Genomic DNA, 26,486 nt, shown 5'->3' on the forward strand with positions numbered 1-26,486 from the left:
TCTACAGACTCCATTTGTCTCTTCAGCACAGTTTAGAAAAGAGGTTTTCTGGTCAGAATTGATAGATAGTTAGATGAGATTAGAGGAAACTTTTTTGATCTTCTGTAGAGAAATAAGGTCACTGTAGCAGCAGGATTCAGCAGGGAAGTTAAGAATAATAGTCTTAGCACGCATAGTCTACAAACAGGAAAAAAGAAAAGTGTGAATATGTAAATATATGCTACTAATACATTTAAAGGAATAGGTCCACATTTTGGGAAATATGCTTATATGCTTTCTGAAAAAGACAAAACAAAATGCCCTCTGACATGTACAGAAACTTGTTCTTTAGCTGTGGCAGGAAATGCTGTATAAAAACTGCACTGCTCCCCTACAATGATGGCTACATCTGCACGCTGTCCGTGCAACATGAAACAAGCAAGAATCCAAAAGTAGCATGGTGTGGGTCGGGCCAGTGCCACATTGTGAAAGGGCCTTTTGCTTTCTGTGTCCCTCTCTCTGTTTACTTAGCCTGAACATGTAATGATAGGGATATCTGTAAAACTACCACTGCTGCCGCCACACTCTCTCATTCTGTCTCCTCCTGTCTGTGTGTTCTCCACGCTCTGCCAAGTAAGCGTCTTCTCTTGCACACAATGGCTGCTATTTCTTCATTGCTCTGTCGCTTTGTGTCGCTTGTGTTCCCCAAGTTGGGTTACAACAAGGAAAGCTACCACACAAACTGCCTCTGTTTCCCCTCTCTCTCTCTGTGCTTTCCAGGCTCAATGACCTCAGGTATGTGTATGAAATAGCCTGTACAAAGATTGCACTGTTCGCTCTTTTTCCCCGTCACTTTATGTGATTTCCACTTTAAGGTCAACAGCAGGCAGCGCCACACAGAGACACTGCTGTTGTCATTATGTCTTTGTGTTTTGTTTCTTATAATGTGTTTTCCATTAGGTTTGCATAATCGTATGGGTAATCTGAAGGGACGCTTGTTCTTTCTTGCTTCTCTTCTGTTTTTTCTTCATGCATTGAAAGCTCAGTAGCACTACAGTTGTTCTCCATAGACAGATACAGCTGTTCCTCCTCTTTCTTTCACTCTTGTTTATGTGTTCTCCCTTGCATGAAATGGTGTAAGTGCATCTGTAAAAGAGCTGCTGCTTTGTCTTTGTCACTTTCTGTCATTAAAATGTCCGCCAGTGCATGTGTTATTAGTCTCGCAGCCATAAAAGTGGGACGGACAAGACGTCTGGGCTTCTGTGCTACAAGACAGTGGAGTCTATTTCAGAAATGTTTATAGGTGGAGGTAGGTGTAGTTTTTATGGAAATCCAGGTTTATTCCTGATTATAGCTTAAGTCTCTCTCTCCCTCACAAACACACACACACACACACACACACACACACACACACACACACACACACACACACACACAGTCGTGTTTCCATCACTTCAGAGGACAATGACTTACATTCATTTCCTGGAGACTTACCCTAACCATAACCACTACTTACCTAACCCTAACCCTTTTATTCCCCAACCCCCAACTGTATCTTTTTAATATTAACAGTTTTCAGATTTTTATAAGGATGAGGTGTTTTATATTACTTTACCTACCCGTGCACCATTAGCCTCAGGATGTAAACCGCCTCTGTTTAAACCTAACCTTAACCTAAACCTAACCTTACTTTAACCTTAAACCAAGTCTTTACCCTAAAATGTAATGATTTACATTATGGGGACTTACATTTTGTCCCCAAAAGGAAGGCGAGTCCCCACAACATGAGTAATACATGTTCACAAGCACACACGCAGATGATGCAGTGTCCATATTCGTCCCGACTATTCACCTCTGTCCCTATCGGTGATGGAAAGACTCTGGTTGCCCTGGTTACGGGATATTCTGGGATGGTGTCTCACAGAGTGTAAATATAGATGCCACACCCTCTGCCTGAAATGCGTGCGCGCACACACACACACACACACACACACACACACACACACACACACACACACACACACACACACACACAGGGGTGGGCTGTGTATTAGTGTTCTGTCCACAACATCTAAATACAAACTTCACAGCATGACATCATAACCAAATGAATGAATTTAAAAGTTTTTCATAATTTAGACTTGTTCTGCCTTTCAAGTGTTTTGAGGTAATGCAACAAAATGTTTTGTTGCAGGGTTTCAAGTTTAAGATGTGTGTGACTGAAGGCACTCCTTAGACTCCCACGCATGTGCTCTGTGACTTTATTTTCCCCACTGGAGAAGATTGTTTTCTGAAAGCCTCGAGAATTCTATCCCAGACAGCTGAGCTCCTCTTAAGGCAATTTTCAGCACACATCTGAGGCCCTGGTTCACAATAGTAAGTGCTGGAGAGCTTGTGCAGCATTGCATACGTATAAATGTGCAAGAAGAGAAAAATGCCAGAGTATTTGATTCTGTGCTAAACTTTGTTCTATGGAGAGAGAAATTGTTCTGGATACTGGAGTGACTGTTTTTTAAGATGATAACTGATACAACTGGTATGCAGTATAACTGAAATATCTGCATATTTAAAGGAACTTTTGGCCAAAAGTGAAAAAGCCTATTACTTAGATTGTGCCTAAAACAGAACAAGGGACACTTGTATCACAAAGCATCCACCAACTTCTTGATTTAGTCAAAACTTTCTGGCAGCCGGGGAAAGTAATGCATTCAGGATTTTTCTGATCGACCGTGGGTGATTTTGGAGCTAAATGAATCTTTAACTCTGGCCACAGAGTGTATTCAGGTCATCCTTGTGATACTGCTTTGATTTTCTTCTTCCTGTCTCTTTTAAAAAGTGCTATACAAATAACGCTGGATTTGCCTACATTCTGAACACTGAAAAAAAAGTGAAACCAGACCAAAAACACGTCAGTGTAGCACAGTAAAGAATTATCTTTGTGGTTTTAATTGCTTTTGTAGATAATTAAACCACAAACTGCAATATGTCTTCTGTGAAACAGTATCAGACAACAAGTCTATTCAAGCAGCAGCTGAATGAAGTGATTCACACGAAGCGGCTCCACAATCACAACTGTACTTTGGTCTACAATGCTCTCTCTTTGACCATTCACTGCTGTTCTGTTTATACCAGAGCGAGTGTTATCCTGGTGGTCGTAATGTAAAATGTTGATGTTATGTCAGCGCTGGTGATAAGCTACAGTAGCTGCTGGCTAACAGAGTCTCTTTCATGCAGAGGTTTGATAGATGAGGAGTGTGAGCCTGACTCACTGATGCCAAATTGACCCAGAGCCTCTCTGTGAGCCAAATTTTCTGAGCGTGCTCTGATCTCCGTCCCTCAAATACATGAACTACAAAACAATAAATCTGCACAGCATGTTGGCTGATTAGTTTAAACTTCGCTCCCACTGCTTGGAACTGACAGTCTGCCTTGCCTTCCACTTCCACTATTCTTTACCATATTTTTATTTTAGTTTTTGTTGATGCAGTTTGTGTGTGTCTCATTTTCCTCTACACTTTGCTTACATGGTGCCAGTCCACCAGAGTGCAGGCATAGTGTTCTTATACTTTGGTTCCCAATACACACATACAGTGATCACACAACTCATTCATTCATTGTGTTCAGTTAACACGATAAGACTTTCATTTAATTTCACGTCAGCTTTCACTGTTCTCAGAGAAGACAAGGTGCAGCTCTGTCCGATTCTCACACCCTGCAACCGAGTGTACAGAGCATCACGATGGCAAGAGTTGGCTGGCGCCTTATTCATGGCACTGATGATCTCATGCCCCAGCTTCATCGGGGAATAAGTGACTATCTCACAGCAATGTTTGATGGGAATCAGGATGCTCCTCCCAGAAACACAAATGCAGGAAGTTCCCGCAGAATCACATTACTCTCTTTTTCCTCACTTTTTCAACCTTCTCAATACCTCCCTCTCTTCCTCTGGCAGTTACGCCCTGCTTTCACTTGCCTTTCTTCTATCTTTCTGTTTCTGCTTTATGAGTTTCTCTGTTTCCTCACTCCAGCTCTAATTTTCTTTAACATCTCCCTCATCTTTTTTTTTGTCCTCTTCATCTATCCTTCTCTTGCTCCATTCCTTGGCAGCTCTTGTCATATTTGTTTTTAGAGAAGACACATATCACACACAGTAGCTCTTGGTGTTTGTTTTCACATCAGTGCACGAGAAAAACGTAGATTTTGCTCTAAGGTTACAGAGCTGCTAGATTCCAGAGCTGCCCTGCAGAATCCCATACCTCCAATGCTTCTCCAGTAACAGTGTATGTGTGTTCATGTGTGTATTTCAATCACTGTACGGTATGAGTGTGTTTGTGTTGAGCCACATATAGTCTCATAAAATGAGAGCTCTATACTTGGTGTCAGGTTTGACGTTTTAAATAGGGCTGATGTAATTACAGAACACTATTGTTGATGTCCTCAGAGTTTGATATAGCTATCTACATTTTCACTTTGAAACTGAAAGTGTCGAAAGTGTAAAAGTGTGGAAGTTCTTGATTTGTAGCATCACACATGATGCATACTGTATGTTACTGATGCAGTCACATTGTTTTTTAGTATTTCCAATTTGGACCACGTGGACTAGATTTCTTTCTCAATTCAGTCAGAACTGAAGACAGATCGTAGTAACAGAAACAGATGTGACAACTTTTGTTATTGTTACTCTGTTAATCCCATCTGTGCAGTATATCAGACCTGATCAGATCAGCAATGGCAAAATTAGCATGAAGACTAAATAAAGCCCACACTAAGTTTCACTGTGGTGTCCAGTACCTATGTATCATGTCTTCCAGCCTCTTTCCTTGTTCTTCATCCCGTTCCAGCTGTTTCCGCCGTGCCTCCCCTTCCTCCACCCCCATTCCCTGGAGGAGCCATCGCTCACGCATGGCTTTGGACTGAGGAGGGAACAGAGACATTGTTAGGTGCTTACAGAGGGATTTTAGGTGATGTTACATATTCTGGCAGCCATTCTGCAGGTCCTCCTCCTCAGCTCAACAGTGAATGTGAAGAGCTCATTGTGTTTTTAAATGTACAACCTGTCCTTTGGACTTTTTAGGTATAAGAATGCTAATGATAACAATGTCTTTGCTAAATGAGGGCACTGGCTAGTCAGCTAGTAAACAGTTTGCTCAGGTTAAAGGTGCCTTGTGGAGATTTCTTGTAAACAAAGACAGTTCTGTTCACATTCACAGTTTCTTACCAAAACACAGTGTGTGTATCCTTGAATGCATTTCTTTCATCATAAAACATTTGTGTAGCAGATTTTTGGAATTTTTTGAAACATGCATTGTTTACATCCATGTTTGCTAGCTGGCATCTTCATCTTCCCTGCCTTTCCTTACGCTTTGCTGCATTTCTCTGGGTCATTACCACCACCCACTGAGAATCAGTTGAAATGCATGAAACTTGCAGCGGAAATGTGTATCGCACCCCCTCATCAAAGCATTTCACTACTAATGGTCAAAAACTGCACAGGGTACCTTTAACAGCGCTAACCCTTCTCAAACTAGAACTCATAGTTAATAGAAAAAACTCATCAGACTGTGCAGCTCTACATAACTCTCTTCAAATAGCTCTTCTTTGCTAGCCTGGTTGTGATATTCTTAGACGTTTTTAACAGCCAGTGGACCTCCATTACAGAGACTAATTTGTGAGAGATTTGTGAGATGACTGCCAAGCAGAGCTACAACAAATAAATAAACACGTAGACCCACACATGCACACAGTTTTTACATAACACAGACTCTAAACTCAGCTGTTACTCACAGGAAAACATTCTTTGCTGAAGGTGAATCCCATCAGGACAAGAGAACAGTAATACAGTAATTAGTCCCCATGATATGTATAGTAAGTTATCTTGTGACGTACACATGCATGAAAATATTTTGCTGGTTTTGCTCAATCTCTTATTGTCCATCCACAAACAAGTCTGTTCTTCTTCATTCCTGAACGTTTTCTTTGAACTTTAACACGTTTGTTTTCCTTAAATTCCAAAGAATCTGCCTTTCATATGAAACACATATATCTGCTATCCAGCTGCAGCCTGAAGACACGGCAAACTGTCTCTCTCTGTCTTTATAGCAGGTCTGCAGCTCTCTCTCCAAGACACGTTTGAACGCACAAATGTCCGATAAAGTCGGTTTATCACAACGCTTATGTTAATAAGATGTACAGTCTAGATTACAGTCTAGAATGTTATAAAGATGAATGCCAGGAGCTGTGTGTTTATGTCGCTAATGTCTCGTCTCTGTCTGGAACTCTGTTTTGTTACCACAACAGAGTCGAGCTGGAACACTTAGCTTCACCTTTGGCTGTTTACTGTCAAACTGTTGCTTGGCTCTAAGTCGTAGAGCTGACAATTAACAGTATGAGTGCCTCCACGTACACACACACACACACACACACACACACACACTGACACACACCACACAATGAGCTCTGCAGAAGTTACTGCAAAGCGTTTTACCACCTGCTGTCAGAATGTGGCAGTGGGGCTATTTGTATGTTTGTGTCTGCGTGTGTGGCGGCTGCACACCCAAATAGCCAAGCTAACCTCACATAGAACGTCACATACTCAGAGTTGTCAACTAGACTTACTGAATACGCTTTTTTGAAATCCATTTTAACCGCTGAATTAAAATTCAAACATCCCAAAAATTAAAATACCTGTGAATGTTTGTAGTTTTCAAGGTGTTCCCTGTCACACCTTTTCTTTTGTAAATTTTGAGATTGCTCATTGCTGATTTTGTCCTCTGCTTAATCATTTAGATAATTAAGATGCCCCTGCGCATAGTCTGTAACTTATTGTTGTTGTCTATCTTGAAAAAAAATCTGAAATATAGCTTTCCTGGGTAAATAAAGGGGATAAAACGAACAATACATTTGAAGTCTGGAGTCAAACTTACTTTAAAGTCAAAGTGACTGGTGCTGAGCCTGTAGCTAGCTATCAACACATACGCAGCTAGTTTTGCCCATCCATGTTGTTAGACCTCCTATTTTGCAGTTTTAATCACCACAGGGCAAATCAAGATCGTAGCAATATTCTGTATGTGAGGCAAAGAAACCATCATTTAACCACAGGGGGATGCTGGCCTGTAGCTGACCTTAAGCTCTGACCTCCCTGTGGAATTTTATCACTAAAGTACTACTGTACAAAAAAGTATCATTCCATGTAAATAAAGTTTTCTGGACCATTTTGGCAGTCTCTCACGCTGTTTAATATACTTTCCATTTCCTGTTGAGCTCTGACACACAAACGCTCTGAGTTGGACTCTTACAGGGAAGGGTTGGGGCTGTTCAGAAGGCCTGTGCTATTCATCAGAAACTGAAATAACCAATTTACAACAGACCGAATCACCAAAATACATAACTTCCAGAGGGAAAATCAACTGTATATTGAGGACACCAGGTTTCAACAGAAAAATGCTGGGTAAGGTTAACTTTGCTCTGAATTCATCATGGTGTTCACATGGTCCCAGACTCAGACCAACGCCTCCATTCTGAGAGGCTTGAATCATGCAGCCCAGAGGTTCTTATCAAATCTCCAGGCTCCATTTCCTGTCCCAGGCCACTGCGTCTCTGGAGAGCCGACTACAAAGCCTGCTTCATGCTGCCTGGCTGTGTGGCACTCAGAGGTAATGGCCATTAAATGGGACTGTGTGACCAGATGTTGATTACATCTGGAGTTCAAGCCTGCTGGTGTTGTATGCAAGAAAACTAAACAGAGCAGCACACAGGCTCTGTTTAGCTCAGTGGATGAAAGAGCAAAGCACAAACATGTCTGGGTTAGCGCGCATTTAGATAATATCTGTTACTTCTTTTCATTCTTCTCTGCAGAGCATGAGAAGTACAAAGGGAATAGATACAAGACGCAGGCCATCTCACATATTTATGAACACTTTTTTCTTTCAGACTTTTGAGTTTGCAGGTGGTGCTTCTTTCTTTGTCCATCTATGGTGGCTTGATAAAAAACTGGTAACGTAGGTTGCATCATTTCCTGTGCAGGAAGGAGCTACCAGACAACAATTGGGGTGCCGCGGTGGCCTGGGGGTTAAGGCGCTAACCATGAACTGTGGCGTGTCATTCCCCATCTCTCTCCCCTCCCCTGTCATCTCCCTACTGCCAGCTATCTCATAAAGGCATAAGAGATTGAGAGTAAACCCCTGGGGTTTTCTGCAATGCAGCATTGATTGATTAAAACAACACAAGCTAGTGAAAGTGTAGTTACTGCAGTAGTCTGAAATGTCAGCAGTTGATGTCATATGTAATTTGTTATGATTATTACTTTCCATGCAGAGTAACCAATATCAGGGCAAAAAAAAAAAGAAAGGAAAAGAAAACTGACTCTAGCAGAATAAAATGCATCAGCGCTACATTTAAGACACACACAACGAAATATAAGTTATATGTATCAGGTTTACATAAAAACATAAAAATGTCTACTTGCAAATGATAAACGTTTCAGGTTCAAACTCTGACCAGCAAAGCTTAGATTAGTTTAAATGTATGTTTTGCAGCTGGGCTCAGACTATAGAAATCTGGACTCAAGACTGAACAAACCCGGGTAAGACAGCTTAACCTTCATTAATGGTTGTACTGCATTGAACACATTGCTTTAATGGCGTGAAACACACTGCGCGCATGGCTTTAATCAATGTTTCTCTTTTGTCGATATTTCTGTAAGTGGGTGTTAAATGCTGGAAAACGCCGCCATGTAGGAATCAAACTTTCTACTATAGGAATCATTCATGCCAAGTGTGTTCAAAGGCTCTAATTAGACAATGGAATGTATTTTTATTACAAATATTAAAGCTGGCTACCACTGTAGTATAATGGACCCACAGCTGTTTTCCCCACCCACCCTGCATCTGTGTAGCATTTAGGGCTGCAGAGAGGAACATTTCCTCTCAGCCATCAACAGTCCAGTATGCAGAAAGTGCAACTCAGTCAGGAATTATACTGTACATTAACTAAGTTGTGAATAGATATGTTTTTACAATTAAACTTCTTTCTACCTGTTTTTGACTACATTTATTCACGTGTACATTCTAAAAATATGATGAGGAAACAGAAATAAGGGTTAAGAAGCAGAAGATTAAGCAGAACGTATTTTAAGGGACGTCACATGGTGTATCAGCCGTCAAATTATATAGGATGCCTATATCTGGTGCGTCTCCACCTGACAGGACTGGTCAAGTGTTTCTCTGAGCTTGTATGAGAGGTCAAAGGACTCATTTTTCATTGGTTAAACGATTCAAGTGCTCCACAGAAATTACTGATGCCTGAAAGCTGTTCATTTTTTCAAACTTGCAATCTGTCAGCAGTTCGTGTCCCCGTTTACGCAGCACTTACTATTTGAACGTCAAATCAATGTTTACTTGAGACAAATCTTGGCTTACCAGTAGCGGCTGGCAGTAATTATTAAGGGATATGTTTATGTGTGTTTGGATTTGTGTTTGTTTTTCTGGAAAGAAGAAAACAGCCAGGCCTGCCCTGCTTGGCCAAGGGAAACTCTGCACTAACAGGCCTGCACACCAGGAGCACTGAGATTTGGATGTTTGGATGGAACGAACCACTACCTGTCAGCCAGAAACTGGCCAACACATTCATCCGTGCACACAAGTAATTAAACACACATGCACGTACGTGTAAAAGCAACATGCAGGAACAGAACAACACTGTAAAAGAAGGCACATGATGTATGTTTGAGGGCACATTCTGTCTCTTAATCTCTCTATGACATTTCGGGTCAAGGCAAGAACTATGTTTATGTTTATGAACTCTCTACCTTACCTTCACCTTTACACTGACCTCATCAATATCTGACCTTAAACTAACTGTTACCTCAAGTCTCAAGCAATGCTTCATCTCTTATGTCTCACATACAGCAGCCCACACTTTTGTTATGTTTAGCCCAGTTGTAGACCAAACAGCAAATATGTTATATTGAGGCAGAGAGTCAGTACATTATAATGCAGCAATTTTGTCATATAACCCAGCAGACATGGGAGCTATACTTCTTTCTGGAATCTTTGCATCTCCATAATTATTGCACCGTTATCACCGAGATCAATCATGACTACGACTGAACATTTATATTTTTACTTTTTGTTTTATGTCTTGGCTGTTTTTAATGAGTGATGTGATGATGTTTTTTTTGACAAGTATTTGTATGGCTGAGCGGGTTCAAAATGCAGAGGTAGGAATGAGTAGCCTGACATAAATAGAAGCCATGTGTAAACGGCTATGTGCGTTGGAAACACTCTGAATGAAGATAGATTGTAGATGGACCGCCTGTAATTTCACCAGCAGCAAGACCGCCATGTTTTCAATATACTGTAACACAAACCAACCTTGAGATGCTGTAGTTGTAGCACCAGGTCATCGAGCTGATTTCTTTTGTCTTCAATCTCAGTTTGCCGTTTTCGCTTCTCCTGGCAGACAAAAAAAAAAAAAAAAAAGAAGAGAGGAAAGGTCATTTAAAAGTTCATTGTTCTGGATTTATATTATCTGGAGTTTCATTAGGTTTTCTGATTGGAGGGCAGTGAAAAAGAAAACAGAGTTGAAAAAGTTGAGCGTGATGATGCTCTAATGCATGCTGTTGTATCGATTGAATGTTTAATGTTAATGCTCATCATCTGCAAGACAAGATCCCTTCGGGGCAATTAAGGTTTTCATACATTCAATTTAAAGGTGAGCAGAGACTTAATGGCGTCTTATACAGTATACTGTCCAACTCAATTTAAACTGATACAGTCTTGTTAAGTCTACTGGGTTGATTTTTTTCGTCTCTGGTATATATATATTTATATATAAACAATACAGCAGAATAATGAGGGAAATCAGACATTAACATATCGAAACAGGCTATAGCTTTAAGAATATGTTTCTGAAAGGATATATAACAACCAAAAATAAAATATTCCACGATTCCTCTCATTAGTGCAACAGCAAATCTCCACTACACTGACTCCATCTGTACCGTTCAACTTCTCATTCTGGAGCGGCGGGGAGAAAAATAAACCCCGGGCACACGCAGGACGGAAGTGAAGTATTAGAGGGATTGGGGGTCAGGGCTTTTCCGGGGTTGAGAGGGGTCAGGATCCACAGGCTATCTAAAGGGGGTGGTGGGGTGGGGTGGTGTTGGAGCTGATTAGGCCTTGAAGCCTCTAAATGGTGCTGAGGTTGAACTTGAGGTGGGGACAACAATCCTTAACTTCACGTGGAGATGAATGAGGCTGACGTCTGGAGGACGGGCTGGGAGGACGGTGAGTGGGAGGTTTGAAACAATGAAAAAATATGGAACAGACTGAGGCGATGTGGAGTCACTATATGCATGGGAATATAAACAAAGCAGATCCCAGAACAACCCTGTTTGGGGCTGAAGGGCATGAGATACTCCAGATGTGTATGTGGCTTTATCTCTTTCTCTCTCTCGCTTTCTCAGTGGGAGCAGAACGAGGATTTCTGGCTACGTTTCCCGACGGCTAAATATAACCATCAGGGAAAACCCCATAATGTGAATAAACGTTAGACCACCTCTCAAAGGGACTAAAACTGAGTGAAGCGTGACACAAAATAGAATAAAGAAGATAAGTGAGTATAGAGGAATGGAACAGAATGGGATGGAAGAAAAATAGATCAGAATAGAATAGTTGTTGGAGTATCAGAAAACATAAATAAAACTATAAAAAAAATTCTGGGTAAGTTTAGTTGGAGGACTAGCTGTACAAATCACTATTTCCAATGTAAGCGTTGTATCACTAGTTTTATTTCTGTTACTTCGAAGGACCCTGACTGATCTGCATTCAAATCCCTCCAGCATTTTCTCCACATTTTTGTTGGCACTTTTTACCGGAAAATACTTTCTTATGTTTCGATTTTCCTGACAAGCGACCTGTTGTGGTCGTGTGAATGATGACTGTTGCCTCTCAGAAGCAAAGGCAGAAGTAGCGTGACGTTATGATGCTGGAAAGTACCCTAGGGAGGAGGCTGGGGTGGAAGGTTGGGCGTGCAAAGCATTTGAGTTTGACACCAGAGAGACTACACTCCACAATCTTTCCCTTACTATGGGTTGGAAAGGACTTGTTGTTCAGAATGATATGCTGTGCTGTCCTCGCCACAAGAGGACCCAGTTTCTGGTCAACCATGGTGAACAAGTGTCTTCTTCTTTCTTGGAAGAAATAGACAAACCCTTTTGATGCATAGGAACACAATATCTGAGCGAAAATACGTCTAAACAGATCTAAAATCAGGAAAAACAAGGATCCTCACAAACACCATCTTGCTGGGAGAACGCATCACAAAGCTGCATCCAGACAGTGAAAACATCTGCACCAAACCTGAGGTCATCTCTCTCTCTCTCTCTCTCTCTCTCATTACACACACACACACACACACACACACACACACACACACACACACACACATGTTCAACCACACACACTGCAGCAGCCTACACAGCAGCGGTTCCCATGGCTTGTGAAGTACAGTCAGAGAGCCCGAGAGGTATGGTCACCAGATGTCAAGGACTGTTGAGGACATGTGGTCGAGGAATGGGCAAAACAAACTGCGTATACACACACACACACACACACACACACACACACACACACACACACACACGCAAATACACATCAACAGAAACAAACAAAAGCAAGTACATTTACAGGCACGAATATGTACACACAGATGAGTAGACACTAATATATTCTCTAAATAAAACAGTGTATTCTGTCCACTGGCCGTACAGAATACACACACAGACACACACATGCTTGAGCTCTCCAGATCACAGATGGTTTGACTGCCATTTGGTTTCCATCACAGTCCAGAAATAAAATGTATAGAATGGGCATTCCCATCCACAGCAATGCTCTACTTAATTACATTATACTTATATTGTATACTAAATATAATAGTTAATTTCAGTGGTTGCTAAACTGTCCTAAAGGCCCTTTCAGACTGACAATAACTCTGTGGTAAATAACACACACTCCTTATTCATTTCATGAGCCAACGTAGCTGGGGTGTCTGCCACAGAGGGATGTGGGAAAAAAAACAAAAACAAGGGGGTAGTCTGGTAAAAAAAAAGCTGACACTGGCTTTATTTTTTTTGCAGCGCAATGCAACATAATCTTGCAACACACTGCACTGGCCAATCAAATACTGTTCATCCAAGCACACATACATTGCAGGTACTGTAGAATACCTTGTAGTGTACTTTTCACAAATGTCCCAATTTAATCTTTTATCTACTATCTAGATGGAGAAGACAATTACTGCTGCTGTGAAAACTTGAGTTGTGCAATCCTGCCTCAAAAGAGAATAAACCTTAATTAATACTTAGCAGTAGCAAAACCTTAGATAAATGCAACCATTGCATTACTGTAGAGCAGAAGTCTGAAGTCTTTAAAATGATCCTCTCAAACAAAATCCCAATCTAACAATGTCTTCACACATCTTCGACCATAATACTTTATATGTATATATGGAGGAAATATGCTTCCCTAATCTTTTGTACTTGTACAGCTTGAATGAATAGAAACACTACTGAACTTTGGGTTGAATTGGGTTTCGGTGCCAACTGTGGAGGACTGTTCAGCTCCCTGGGGTCCTAGAGTTCCTATGAAAGAGTGTTGGATCAGTTCACGAGTCCAGCTATCACTTCTCAATCGGAACAGAAATTCATTAGCTGGAGGGATCGTCACTGTCTGCGAGAACAGCTTAAAAAGCTGCCACAGAAACTAATTAATTAGAAGTTAATAAAAAAGTGAAATGAATCCTTAGCCTTGTACAGTTGAACTGACAGGAAAAAGACCCTTAGCCCGGCTCTGTTAGCTGTATTTTCCCCCAGAGAACACAGCTTCCTCCTCAGGAAAATATGTTGACATTCTTGGTGACACACTCATGGCTTCCCACACTCTGACTCACTGAGTGTTTGGCCCCACTTGGCTTGCTGCTAAGCTCTTATACAGAGGACATCACTTTTCCCACTACTGTTGACACCATCCAAGAAGTTGGATACAGAGCTCTGTGTTCAATATTTAAGATGATTGAGCCCCATTGGAGACGTTTACTTTGTCACATTGCTGTTGGTTTGTTGTTAGCTTCACAGGCCAACCAAATGTCACCAATGACTGGACAGAATTTAGTAACCTCTCATTCTACAGGGCTAAACATTTTGGCAGCGGAGAGGGAGTCAAAATAACAGAGTGCAGTTCCTATAAACCTAAGTTCAGCGCAATTAACTTTCATTCTTCTTCTGTGGTGTTCACACCAGAAAAGACAGAATTTAGGAGGCTAAAAGTCAATGTCTGATGTCCCTTCTGACCCTAACCCCTTACATATTTGGGTGGTTTCCTGTAGTAGATCTGTATAATGTTCTCAGCCCTAACAAACTGTTCAACAGTACTCTTGTTAAGAGGACTGACACTCATATTTTCAGGCAAACGGCCTCATGCTCACCTGGACAAACAAACAGAACAAGACTTGCAAGCAGGTATACCAGGGACCAAGCCAACATTTTTAAATTTAAATTTTTTAATTTAAGAAAATAACTTTTTGTCTTTTTGGAGTTAGTAGTCAAATAGATGTAAGAAATTGTACCAGAATGAGCTAAAACAAAAACTTTAATTTCAGTGTAACTATATACTGATTGGATAGCTTACATAAAAAAAGAAAATGTGTCAGAATTTGTATATAAAGACACTTGAATGCAAACACACAACCAGCATGCAATCACACAGACTTGATTATAATGTGATGTAACCCTGTTTCGATTTAAAGATCTGCTGGTGTTGAGATTGTGACCAGAAGTGAGCTACAGATCAGGCGGGTCACATTCTGCATATGCCAACACACCCAGCAGAGACATCTCACAGTGAAGCTCATCTTCCACTCAGTGGACAGCCATATCTGAATGCTTAGAGAACAGAGACTGAAATGGACCTGCTGTTTAAATGTCAGGGGTTTGATTCTGCACTTACTGCGCAAGAAAGATTGTTGGATAGTAGTAGAAACCATGAGCCAATACGCCCTTATCATGAGAGAATACATTTAGTGTTGAAACAATTAATCGACAGAAAATCAATCAACAATTTTGGTAATGATGAAATTAAAATAATCATTAGTTGCAACACCTGCAGGCCTTCAGTATGAAAATGTCGATTCTGCCATTAGTGGTGACCATATGAATGTGATGTCCTCCTCAGACAATGCTAATGTGTTAGGTCTAGAATTAACAGAATGCTAACCTGGTAACTCCTTAGCCAATGGTGGTGTCATTAAATGCAAGCTCAGCACATTGCTGAAATATCATGCATGCTGTTGTCATGCGATAGCAGCAGGTGGTGACTATACTCATCATGTCCATATTGAGGAGAGATACGAGTCGGCGTTCACATGGACGCACACATACACAAACAAAACATGGTATGTTTTTTTAATGTCTCCGGACGTCTGCTTCATGAGTCGACAAACAATGCCACTGCTATCAGCAAACCACACTGTATCTGTTATTAGGAGAGTAATGAGACTAATACGGTGTTGCATTCACAGCTGTATCACCTGAAAATACCTTTGCTGCATGTCAGTCCCTCTGCCCTCTGCAGCATTTCTCTGTCCTGTCACTCTGCATTGTTTACTATCCAATTAAGCTCAAATGTCATGAAAATAATTTCAAAACCAGCAACGCCCACTAGAGCTGCATTCCAACCTCTCCTGTCTCAAGTCTCTGTGAACCCTGACTCCACTCACTTGCGCACACACACAGGCATGTACACACACACACACACACACACACACACACATACACACGCCAGAATGTCCAGTAGGTCCAAGACAGCTGCTGCTAATTTTAGACGGCATGTAATGCCTGTCGTGCCCCTGACCCCCTACTGCTCAACAAACCACACCCTCTCTTCCTCCTCAAAATGACTTTGCCCCAAGCGCACTCCCCACCCCCATAAAGCGGCGAAGTCCATAAACCAAGCCTCCTCTAGCCACCTATCCCCTCCTGCCTCTCCAGGATCCAATATGCTCAGTTGGTAGTTGGCAACACCCACTCTGCCAAATATTCGAAACCTAAGACACTAATTCAGGAACCCTATTGAGCAATCATATGCGGGCAGTCAGACCTTAACATATACTGAAACTGATGCAGTGACTCCAGTGACTCATCATAAACCAACAGCTGTGTCTTTGTGCTGTCTGCATATACAGTATTTCCAATTTAATCGAACAGATGGGGGCAATCTGACAACCCTTTTTGTCTTTTCAGTAAACTGGACCAAATAAGCCAATTCCCATGTTAACTAAACACATGCTTAAAAGATGGCAAACATCTGTTAACTAGGCGGGAAATTTTTGATTTAGCTGTACTTATCCTGACTAATTGCTGATTGTGAGGAAATAACTGACACAGGGACAAACAATCCCGTACAGAGATTATTTTAGGGTTTCTTATTGCTCTGCAACACAAAGTATACAACAGTTTGCAACAGTTTATCTAATTTCCATTACCTGCTGTAATTAAAATAAAATTGCAAATAAAAGCAAAGCAGTAAGGTAAAGGCTAATCTGTAACAAACTGTTCACTGGAAAACTGTAAGGACTGCTTCTTTCCTTCAAGGCATTCAAATTGTTTGAATTGATTTATATTAGCCTCATGTGTGCACTCAGTAACAGTTCAGTAACAGGTATGTTTGACTTGGAACACAAGGCAGTGCCATTAAACCTGAGCTCCATGATTCAGATGTGCCTAAATGCAGAGGACAAACCACTTAAAGTAACAGAAAAAGGTGTAAGTGTGTTAAAAATGTGATCACAGCCTAAAGTTATTATTAGTAACTCATAGTTAGGAGAAAACACTTGACTACATTTTGGCAACCTCAACCAATATTTTCCAAATTGTTTCCAAGGGTTCAATGCTGCCATTATGTCAATCTATCAGTAACTGTGCAAACTGAAACTACACATTCCTGCAGGCTGCCCAGCCCCCCACTCTATTTACCTCTCTTAACGCAGCCCATTACCCCGGCCCTCCACTGCATGCCACAGTCACAAATCTCAGTGCATGCCAAGGTCTAGCTATAGCCTCCCCCTCACCTTCACCCTGCCCCGCTCACTTCCCTCTGTTAGACCTCACTAAGTGGATCCAGAACACTGACCAGCTTCCAGAACGACCCTGAGTTACACAGATTACTTCTCTGAGCTCATCCAAGGAGATCAACCTGTGGTCGAGTCCAGGAAATAGAATAATTCATAACTGCATATTAGTCTTGCAGGATTGTTAATAATACTCTTAAAGGAGCAAGAGAGGCAATAGGCACAGAGATTTTTATTTGAGCCGAAGATCTTTTCGTAATGAAATATCTCTGGACCCCAACAGTCTCTGTCTTGTTCCCCAGCGCCAGCAGCTGTCATTTCCTCATTCTTTGTCTTTCCCACAAACACACACGCGCACACACACACACACACACACACACACACACACACACACACAACACACACACACACACACACACACACACACACAAGTTTGCGAAGCTATCCTTGTTAGGACATTGCATTGACTTCCATTCATTGTGGACAGCCTAACCCAAACCGTTACCCTAACCTTAACCATAACCAATTCATGCCTAATCCTAACTTCAACCTAACCTCAATTCACACCTTGCCCCTAACCTTAACATTTTGCCTCATTAGGACCAGGCTTTAGTCCCCATGAGGACTACTGGTCCCAACAAGGTCAGTGTTTACACCGGAAAAGGTCCCCAATAGGTAACAAAAACGCAACACACACGCACACCATCTCACTCCTCGTGCACCATTTCCTAATTCCCCTTTGACTTGGGCCCAGCCGATCTGCGGCCTTGTGTGCATTTGAGTGTGTGTTTGTGTGTGTGTGTGTGTGTGTGTGTGTGTGTGTGTGTGTGTGTGTGTCGAAGGGAGCAGCTAAGAGTCCAACGGGCTGAGGTCATCTGTGTAAACATATCACAGACACTACAGAGAAGTCAGTGAATGAGTGCATGCAAAGACCCGCACACACACAAACACACACACACACACACACACGCGTATACTGTATGTACTTCGCCGTGCCGTTTGCGGTTAGCAGGCCACATGGGCAACAGCTAATTAGAAAGATGAAGCACTCACCATTTGTTGGCTGATCTCAAAACCACACGTAGGGTTTTGGTGAACACACACGAATTTACAAAAAACACACAGACATAAACACATGCGCAGGCACGCACACCCATCCACACACACACACTCACATACATCCTTGTACTTCTATCTTTGTGAGGACCGTCATTGACATAATGCTTTCCCTAGCCCCTTACCCTAACCTTAACCATCACAACTAAATGCCCAACCGTAACCCGAACCATAACCTAATTCTAACCTAACCCTTAAAACCAAGTCTTAACCTTCAAACAGCCCTTTGAAGTTGTGAGAACCGGCCAAAAGGTCCTCACTTTCCAAAAATGTCCTCACTCTGTAGGTAAAAAACGTGTTTCAGTCCTCACTATGTAGCAAGTACACAGACACAGACGTAATCAGTTTTTTGAGGAACCCTGACCAGGCTCTACTCCATCCGACAGCTATAATCACATGTTAATAATATACCAATTACGGGGTTCTGGATTTAACAACATGACATCACAACTGTTCCCTAATCTGACCAATTAGTAACCATGGAAACCTGCACCGCTGGCAGCTGAGAGGCCGTAATCACTATCAGACTGTGGGAATCTTTGTGTGGTGGCCAAATGAGCCAATTGACTAATCAACTCTTAGATTAAACACTGGCAAATGTCCCACCCTTTGTTTTACCGAATGATTAACGCTAAGTAATCTTATTATATAGAAAAGAAAACAACAAGTAATACCCTTTTTTCAGTTTGGATGGGACTATCTCTGACAAAACTCAAAAGAGAAACATCTTTACTGAACTACATTTAACATGGCTAAGTTTAAAAAATGCAGTAAGAAAACTACTGTAAATAAATTGTGCAGGAGCTGAGAGATGCCACACGGAGTTCATTGCTCTTCTGGTACTTCAATAATTAATAAGAAATATAAAAGTACTTACAGAAGAACGTTACATATAGGAACAGACAGATCGGACAGACATACTGGATGCTGGCAGTATGTGGTCATTCTAGAGCTGGGTGATAAATTAATACAATTCATTTGAGTCTTTGTTTTCTTATACATAAAATAACTAATTTGAGAAGTTTGTTTTTCACTAAAAAAGACGATAACTGGCTACCTGAATAGCTGTCTAGAGTCACATTTCTGTGAGCTGTTGCACATGAAGTCCTTAGAAATATAAATTTTTAAATCATGTTTCATCTTTTAGCATTTGTGCAGAAAAAGAAATGTATTAAAATCATGAATTGCCCCCCAGTATGTTATATATTATAATGTGTTCTGAGCAATTGTTGTAAAGAAGTCTTGGTAGAATTCCGTAAATTCTCACTACTCTGTGTCACTGTAACAGCTGTGATTGAGCAGATAATTATAATGTCCTTTCTGCTAAGCTAAAAAAAAAAAAGGGCGCTGGTGATTCAAAGCCAATCGTGCCATGCTTTATTAATGAGCCACACAGCACGTCTCTGTGATAAATGAACATTGTACTGACAGCTGTCTGCTTACCTGACAGTGATTTTTTGCTTCAGTTCAACAGATAAAGCATGGCAAACTGGAAGTTCATATGATATGTTCAATAAAACCAGTGTCAGATTCAGTGGAGGTGTGTCTGAAGACACTGACATGACTGGTATAACCCTCGGCTCTGATTTTAGAGGAAGCTTCCAAATTGGCTTGAGATCTGCTAAAGTCTTGATGAGGTCAGACAATGATGGTGATGACAGATCAGAGTATCAATTATTGACAAAATCATTAGCATGTCAGCTTCAGACCGGAGACAATATGTGTGTGTGTGTATATGCACTGTACGCCTCTCTACAGGGGTTCAGCAATGATTATTCAGAAAGTCAGTCAGACAGATACAAATACCGCCTGTCTTTATCCTTGTTCAAGACAAAATCGTCTAGTTTTTGCACCTATGATCACTCAAACGTTCTCCCGGGGACAGTTTAAACAATTTCAATCTTGTGTTTTTGGTGTGCTGAAACTGCCACCAGATTAGGGAATGCCATTGTAAAATCCTTCCTCTTCCCTTTGAGATGCTCTGCCCAGCTTCTGTATTTACACTTGACCTCCATTGGCTGGCTGAGGCTGAGGCTTACAGAGTGCTTAGCTGCCTCAGAGAGTTGTTAGTACTATTAGTGTAATAGTAACCCATCTCTATTTAAGTGCCTGGTAGGGCTTGAAAGCTATTAGTGCCGTTATTGTCTTTGATATAGTGTACACACACAGAGCTGAGACAAGACAGATGCTCATTTGGAGGAGGCAAAGAGGCTCAAATGATTTACTTCTATTGAACAACTGACCTTACTTTAAACGTATGTAGAAGCACTTGGCACTTGCAGCAGGATCTCTGACAGTACTTCAGGGTAGAATTAGTCCAGATTCAGCATTCTCTGTAGTGTTTACGGCAGCTGCCGCCAGAATACTCTGCAGTTTTTCTTGGCCCGGTGCACCAAACCAAAACTCATTTACATGATAACATAATCAATGGTTTTGCAGTATTTTGCCAAATACACATGCAAGAATGATGCAAGAAACAGAAATGCTTGTGAGAACTTTCCACTCTAAGTACCTGACTGGTTTAAGTACACGCAGCCTGGTATGGCTGCCATGTTTCAACGTGGCCAAAATAGCTTCTCCATCTGCTGCTGCCGCTGTTTCCCCCACTTGTGTGTATGAATGTGTGTACGTGTGTGTTCCTGTGCCTCTGTGCGTCTTGAGTGTGTGTGGTATGCTGTGGTTCCTCGCTGGCGCCAAATTTAGTCCCAGGCAGTGAATCCTGGTCTAACTGTGGCTCTGAAGTCCTACCAGGACCGAGCCAAACACTTCAACAGATGCATGAAACATAACGGTGAGTATCGAAACATGTTCTAGACCACCTCGCAGCTGAGGACCTTCTATCTTGGAAAGCACACACACCTAGAGAAACCTCAGACTTCTGGCCAGAAAGAAAAAAAAACTGAAAGAAGATTTTCCACCAACTTTCCTCTGAGTTTGGTTTCCCCCCCAAAAAAAGACATGGAAGAAGATGAAAGCTGACACGAACAGCAAGACAAACACAGCAGCAGTGCAGGACAGAAGGCCAGTGAGGCAGCATTACAATGGGTGCAACAAAAATCACTTTGTTTTGTGTGACCAAAATGGGTGTAGGAGGTTTTGATGTCATGCTGTAGGGCTTCCAACGCATTAAGCTTATTCACTTTTTTAATTGAACGACTACAAAGCAATCTGACACAGAATCTCCCCGATGCAGCTGTGATTATCAAAAAAACTGACATGCAGAGAACAATGTTTATTTTAGCTTTTGTCACCTTGGTTAGCATTTAGCCTTCCACCACAGAAACTAAGGTGGATGACTATTTGCTAACTAGGTGAATGTGTAACGCAGAAATACACATGCAACACTGGATGTCAGTTGTATTGCATAGCTTCATATGTTCATATGTTATAGGTAGTTGGCTTCTAAAACACAAGGTCAGACCAGCTGCTTCATGTTTAAGTTTCAGCCAAGGGGTCACCGTGATGTTTAGCACCTCTATTGTGTATATATCATACGAATTCTTCAAAACTTTGGTACGGAGCAAAGAGACGGATACTTTTTCCCGCCCTCTACATGTGTTGGAATTGATGTGAATGGAATATGAATGAATAATGTGACAAGGCAGAGAGACAGAACTAATGTTGCAGGAACTCAGACAGTTAGGCGAGATATTGTACTGTGAATGACAGAAAGAGATGAAGTCATGGTGAGAACCCATGAAAACCCTCATGTTTTAAGTCACTGACAGACAAACAGACAGCAAAACAAACAGACAGAAGGTCAAAGAAACATCAAGGGACAAAACAGAGCAAAAGCAGACCGTTTGAACACACTCTGACTTACCGCCAAGGCCTGCAGCCTCTCTTTGTGGAGCTGAGCCTCCTCACACGACATCCTGAGGGGGAAGCAGGGGAGAGGGGGGTGAAAGGAGAAAGAGACGTGAGATCTGGGAAGACAGAGAGCCGGAGACCCTCAGCGAGAGATACAGAGACTGAGAGGGGAGGGAAGTAGAGGAGAGAGGGAAGACAAGGAGAAGAGGAGGAGGAGTATCCAGACGAGGTCCTTCCTCAGCAGTAATCCAACCAGAGAGAGGAGACAGTGGGTGAAGCAGCTCGCACTGAGAGGACGCAAAGATCTCTCATTCACTGGCCATGTGCCTCATACTCAGCCCGCTGCTCGCATTCTCTCTCTCTCTCTCTCTCTCTCTCTCTCTCTCTCTCTCTCTCTCTCTGTCTTTATCACCCACTCTTTCTTTTGCGCTCTCTGTCTCTCCTCCCATTTGTCCCCTCCTTCCCTCCCTCCCTCTCTTTTTTAGGCATGAGCCATGTGTGATTAAACAGCTGGGAGGAGCAGCTGAGAGAGAGAGAGAGAGAGAGAGAGAGAGAGAGAGAGAGAGAGAGAGAAGGGAGGAAGACAGAAGTGATGGCATGAAGGTAGAAGAGTGTGAGAAGTGAGAGGGAGAGAAAAAATAATGAGAAAGGAAGAGCAAAATAAAATTGCAGAAGTAAGGAAAAGGGAAGCAGAGGAGTAATTTGTCATATTTGAAAGCTGAGACGAGACAATGGGACATTAACAGTTTGAGGACTAAATTATTCGTTTTTCAATAATTTTTTCCCTTTATCTTCTGCCCAAAAGCTTTACTTTTTCTTTTCCTAAGTTTTATTTAGGCTTATGTATTACAGAGATAAACCAGAAAATCAATATACACACTTATCCATCCTATCACAAACAGTGATTGCTCAGTTCTGAGCTTGAAGGAGCATTCCACTAAAACAAACATGAGACAAAGTGTGATTTTTTCATTTAACTGATTTTAGCGGTAACTTAGTGACATTTTGGTCTAATATACAAGCTAATGAATTCAGCCACCATGGCCTGAAATTTCCATTGGCTCACAATTTGAAATCTGCTTACCACGGTCACAGAACTTAATCTAAACTCTGAAACACAGAATACTGCATGTGTTTTGGACACAAAAGTATCTTGAGACAATAACAGGAAATAAAAATGACAACTTTACACCTAAAAAATAAACCTTTTTCATGTTTTGGGACATAACTCACTGGTCAGTTGATGCCACTGCATTATGACAAGGCAAACTCCTCCCAGCATCCCAGCCTTCACCCATGGGTTATTTAGTTTAAAGCTGCTGCTAAGAGCTATTGCTATGCTACTGTGGGCTGTTGTTGCTGCTAACTACCAATCACAGGCCACTACTGCACTACAAGCTGACACATATGTTTCTCATGGTAGGGGCCATGCAATATATTTCTCCCACTTTAAGAAGAGAGACAAAGTGCCACAAACCTGCACATAGCATGTGCAACTCTTGTTTTAAGATATTCTGATCTTTTAATAAAATTCTGAGAGACCAGAGGGAGTGATGCAGCCCAAACACAAAAACAATCCTACAGCTGACTCTTCAGGTTCTATTTCTGGTCACTCTGGTCATACATTTATTCCAGCGCCTTTCAAAGTGACTTCAATAGAAGCCTCCTTCTTCAGAAAAACAGGAACAGGATAGAAAAAAAGGGGGAAGAATATATAATTGTGTCACTCCATGAATTGATGTATACTTTGGAAATACAAACACACACACACACACACACACACACACACACACGCACACACACACACGTAGACAAAAGCAGAGTTTGTGTAAATGGGTCACTGTTACCTGTGTCCCAATTTTCCTTTCTCCCTATTTTAACTCTTTAGGTTCACCTGGGTTTCACCATTCTTCTTAATGCCTCATCTCTTTCACTCACTCTTTTCCTACAACCACATTTATATTCCTTTGTTCTTTCCCTCCATCCTTCCTTACATCCCTTACTCGTTTCCTCCTCTTGTTTTCTCTTTCCTTTGCTGCACTCCTCCCCTGTTTTCGACATTCATGTCTCCTTTCCCATATCCAACACTTTCTCCTCTCTCCTCCTCAATCCTTTCTGTCTTCCTCTCTTCCCCACTACTTTGCTACATCCATCCCTCCATATATCTTGCTTTCCTACAGACCTCCCATGGTGAATCTCTGCCCTCCATCCCTTACTTATTCTGTCCTCTTTCCCTTTCAACTCATACTCCACTCCAACCTTCTCTTCCTCCTTTCCTTTCTCTCTTTCCATCCCTCCTTGTGTCCCCCCTGACCCCCTTCCTTCCTTCTCCTCCTCTTACTTCCCATCTCCTCCCATCAGCCCCTCTTTCCATGCCCCCATTTCGCTCCGTCTCCCACCTGTCCCTCCTTCCATCCACCCATTTCTTCCTCACACAGTTCCTCCTCTCCCTCCATCCCTCCCATTCTCCTCTCTCTCTTTTTTCTCCATCCCTCCTTCCACAAGCAGACGTCCTTATAAGGAGAAACAGCAGCAGCAGTCCCGGCTGACTCTTTAGGGAATACAGAAGCATGTAACACACACACACACACACACACACACACACACACACACACACACACACACACACACACACACTGACATAACAGCCACTGCATTACTCCAAGAAAAGTGGGTAACAAATAACTGCAGCTGGAGAGTATCTGTCCTGCAAAGCTGCTGGGCAGCTGCAAGACTTGAATAAATCAAAAATGACACTTTTTTAGCCCTCAGCTATAGCTTCCTTATTTGCATGTGAACTGTTAAACATTTAAGGTTCTCTGGGAGTTTGATGTTTAGAGGCGTTACGGAGCTGTTAAAAGTCAAGTGAACCAATTACGGCGACTTGAAGGTGTACTAATGCAGAAAGACAAGTCTCGTGTAGATTCATCAGTTCAGGGGTGCTGACATTTTTATCTGTAGTTTGGAAGGCTTTTGTGCACGACAACAGTAAAGAGCATCTTCTCCTTTTCGCTATAGTTAAAAATTAACACAGTAATACTGTAACACAGTCTTTAAAATATGAAAAGTATTATTTTTTAGAGACTAACTTTTCAGTCTTTTTGATACTTTATCTTATAATGTTGTGAGGAGAGTGTAGAGTGTTGTGTTTAGGTCCTGATTATTTGCCCACTTTTCAGTGCAGTTACATCAGATTTTATTCTAAATTTCCCTTCTTTCTTTCTTTTTTCAAAAGATGACTTTATCTAGTACAACATTGTTTTATGCCTCCTGATTTCCTAATAAGATAAATAAGCACTAATCAATATTCTTTTTATAAACAATGGGTCAAATGACGTGTGTGTAATGTGAAAAGTTTCGTAGTGTGCTGTTCCACTTAGCTCAAAGGAGCATTTTAACATCTTTAAGCTTATTTTTTTGGTTTTACAGCCCACAACTTTACAGTTTTGGTTCACTGTCACCGCTATCATAGCTATGTTTCCAAGATGCAGCTGTTTCAGTGAAAAAGCTCTGATTAACCACAGTCCACTTCCTGCCCAGCACCAACAGCAGACAGATGAAGTTAGCAACTAGCTGGTGAACACGTGGAGCATTTAGAGCCAGATATTTCCCTCAGGAGTTGGTGGAGACCAAAACAGAGCTTAAAGGAGAGGGAGTGTTGAGCTTACATTCAGCAAGAGACCCAATTTCAAACCAATGCTAATGTCACTTCATGTCTGCTGTTCTCCATATCAACTTTATAAGGGGCAATATGTTGATATTGTGTTTACAGCTTGTTGCGCTGCCCTGAAATGGCCAAAAAAAAAAAATCTGTTTGAGTAAAATATCATTTGGAATTGGAATTTCTTCATTTGAGGTTTTGATGTATAGTCTGTACATAGCAGGCTTGGCTAACTGAATGTTAGGTTTAATGGTTGTTGTAGTAGTAGTGGATATGGTGAGCTGGAATTTATTTTATCATTAATTTTCTGGGGGTTTCTTTACATCAAAGGTTTTCATTTTTTTCCCTACGTATTCTGTTGGATAAAATCTAAAGCACAATTTTAACATACTATAGACTTACTAGAGGTTCACTATCAAGATGCTAAAATAAAAACTGTACTTTTTCAGCCTGGGAACCGCCCTCATTAAAACATACTGCTACATCTTTAATGTGCGCACTTGCAGGTTGTAGACCCTGACCTGTTTGGGGTCTTAGTAACATATAGTGTATGTGAGGAAACCAGGCTCAGCTCTGCAGCTGTCTGACTTTACAGCCAGCAGCAGTCAAAGACTTCTGGCCTCTCTGAGAGTCTCTTTGACTGGATTTACACCAATCTAATAATTATGTTGGCTGCGCCTACTGTCATTACAAATCATACTTCCTTAATTTAACATTATTCAACTTCTTTATAACATTTTTTTTTAATTTCCTTTCTAGCCCACTTTCTCCCCCTACTTTTTAACTCTCTCCTCGC

General features: G+C 41.5%; 1 protein-coding gene across 6 annotated transcripts in view; it reads right to left on the reverse strand.

Moving 5' to 3' along the window:
* Positions 1-26,486, reverse strand: part of LOC122865712 (A-kinase anchor protein 2) — an 86,455-nt gene that overhangs the window by 54,308 nt on the left and 5,661 nt on the right. For 4 of the 6 annotated variants that reach the window (XM_044174528.1, XM_044174527.1, XM_044174529.1 and 1 more), the window contains exons 2-4: positions 22,043-22,094; positions 10,350-10,430; positions 4,771-4,892 (exon numbers count right to left, since the gene is read on the reverse strand). In XM_044174528.1, the coding sequence (XP_044030463.1) occupies positions 4,771-4,892; positions 10,350-10,430; positions 22,043-22,094 (255 nt within the window). Of the gene's footprint in view, positions 1-4,770; positions 4,893-10,349; positions 10,431-20,462; positions 20,615-22,042; positions 22,407-26,486 lie in introns of those variants that run through there. The other 2 variants (XM_044174530.1, XM_044174532.1) reach the window with 2 other exon arrangements.

Source organism: Siniperca chuatsi, linkage group LG18, assembly GCF_020085105.1.
Source record: "Siniperca chuatsi isolate FFG_IHB_CAS linkage group LG18, ASM2008510v1, whole genome shotgun sequence".
Classification (NCBI taxonomy): Eukaryota; Metazoa; Chordata; class Actinopteri; order Centrarchiformes; family Sinipercidae; genus Siniperca; species Siniperca chuatsi.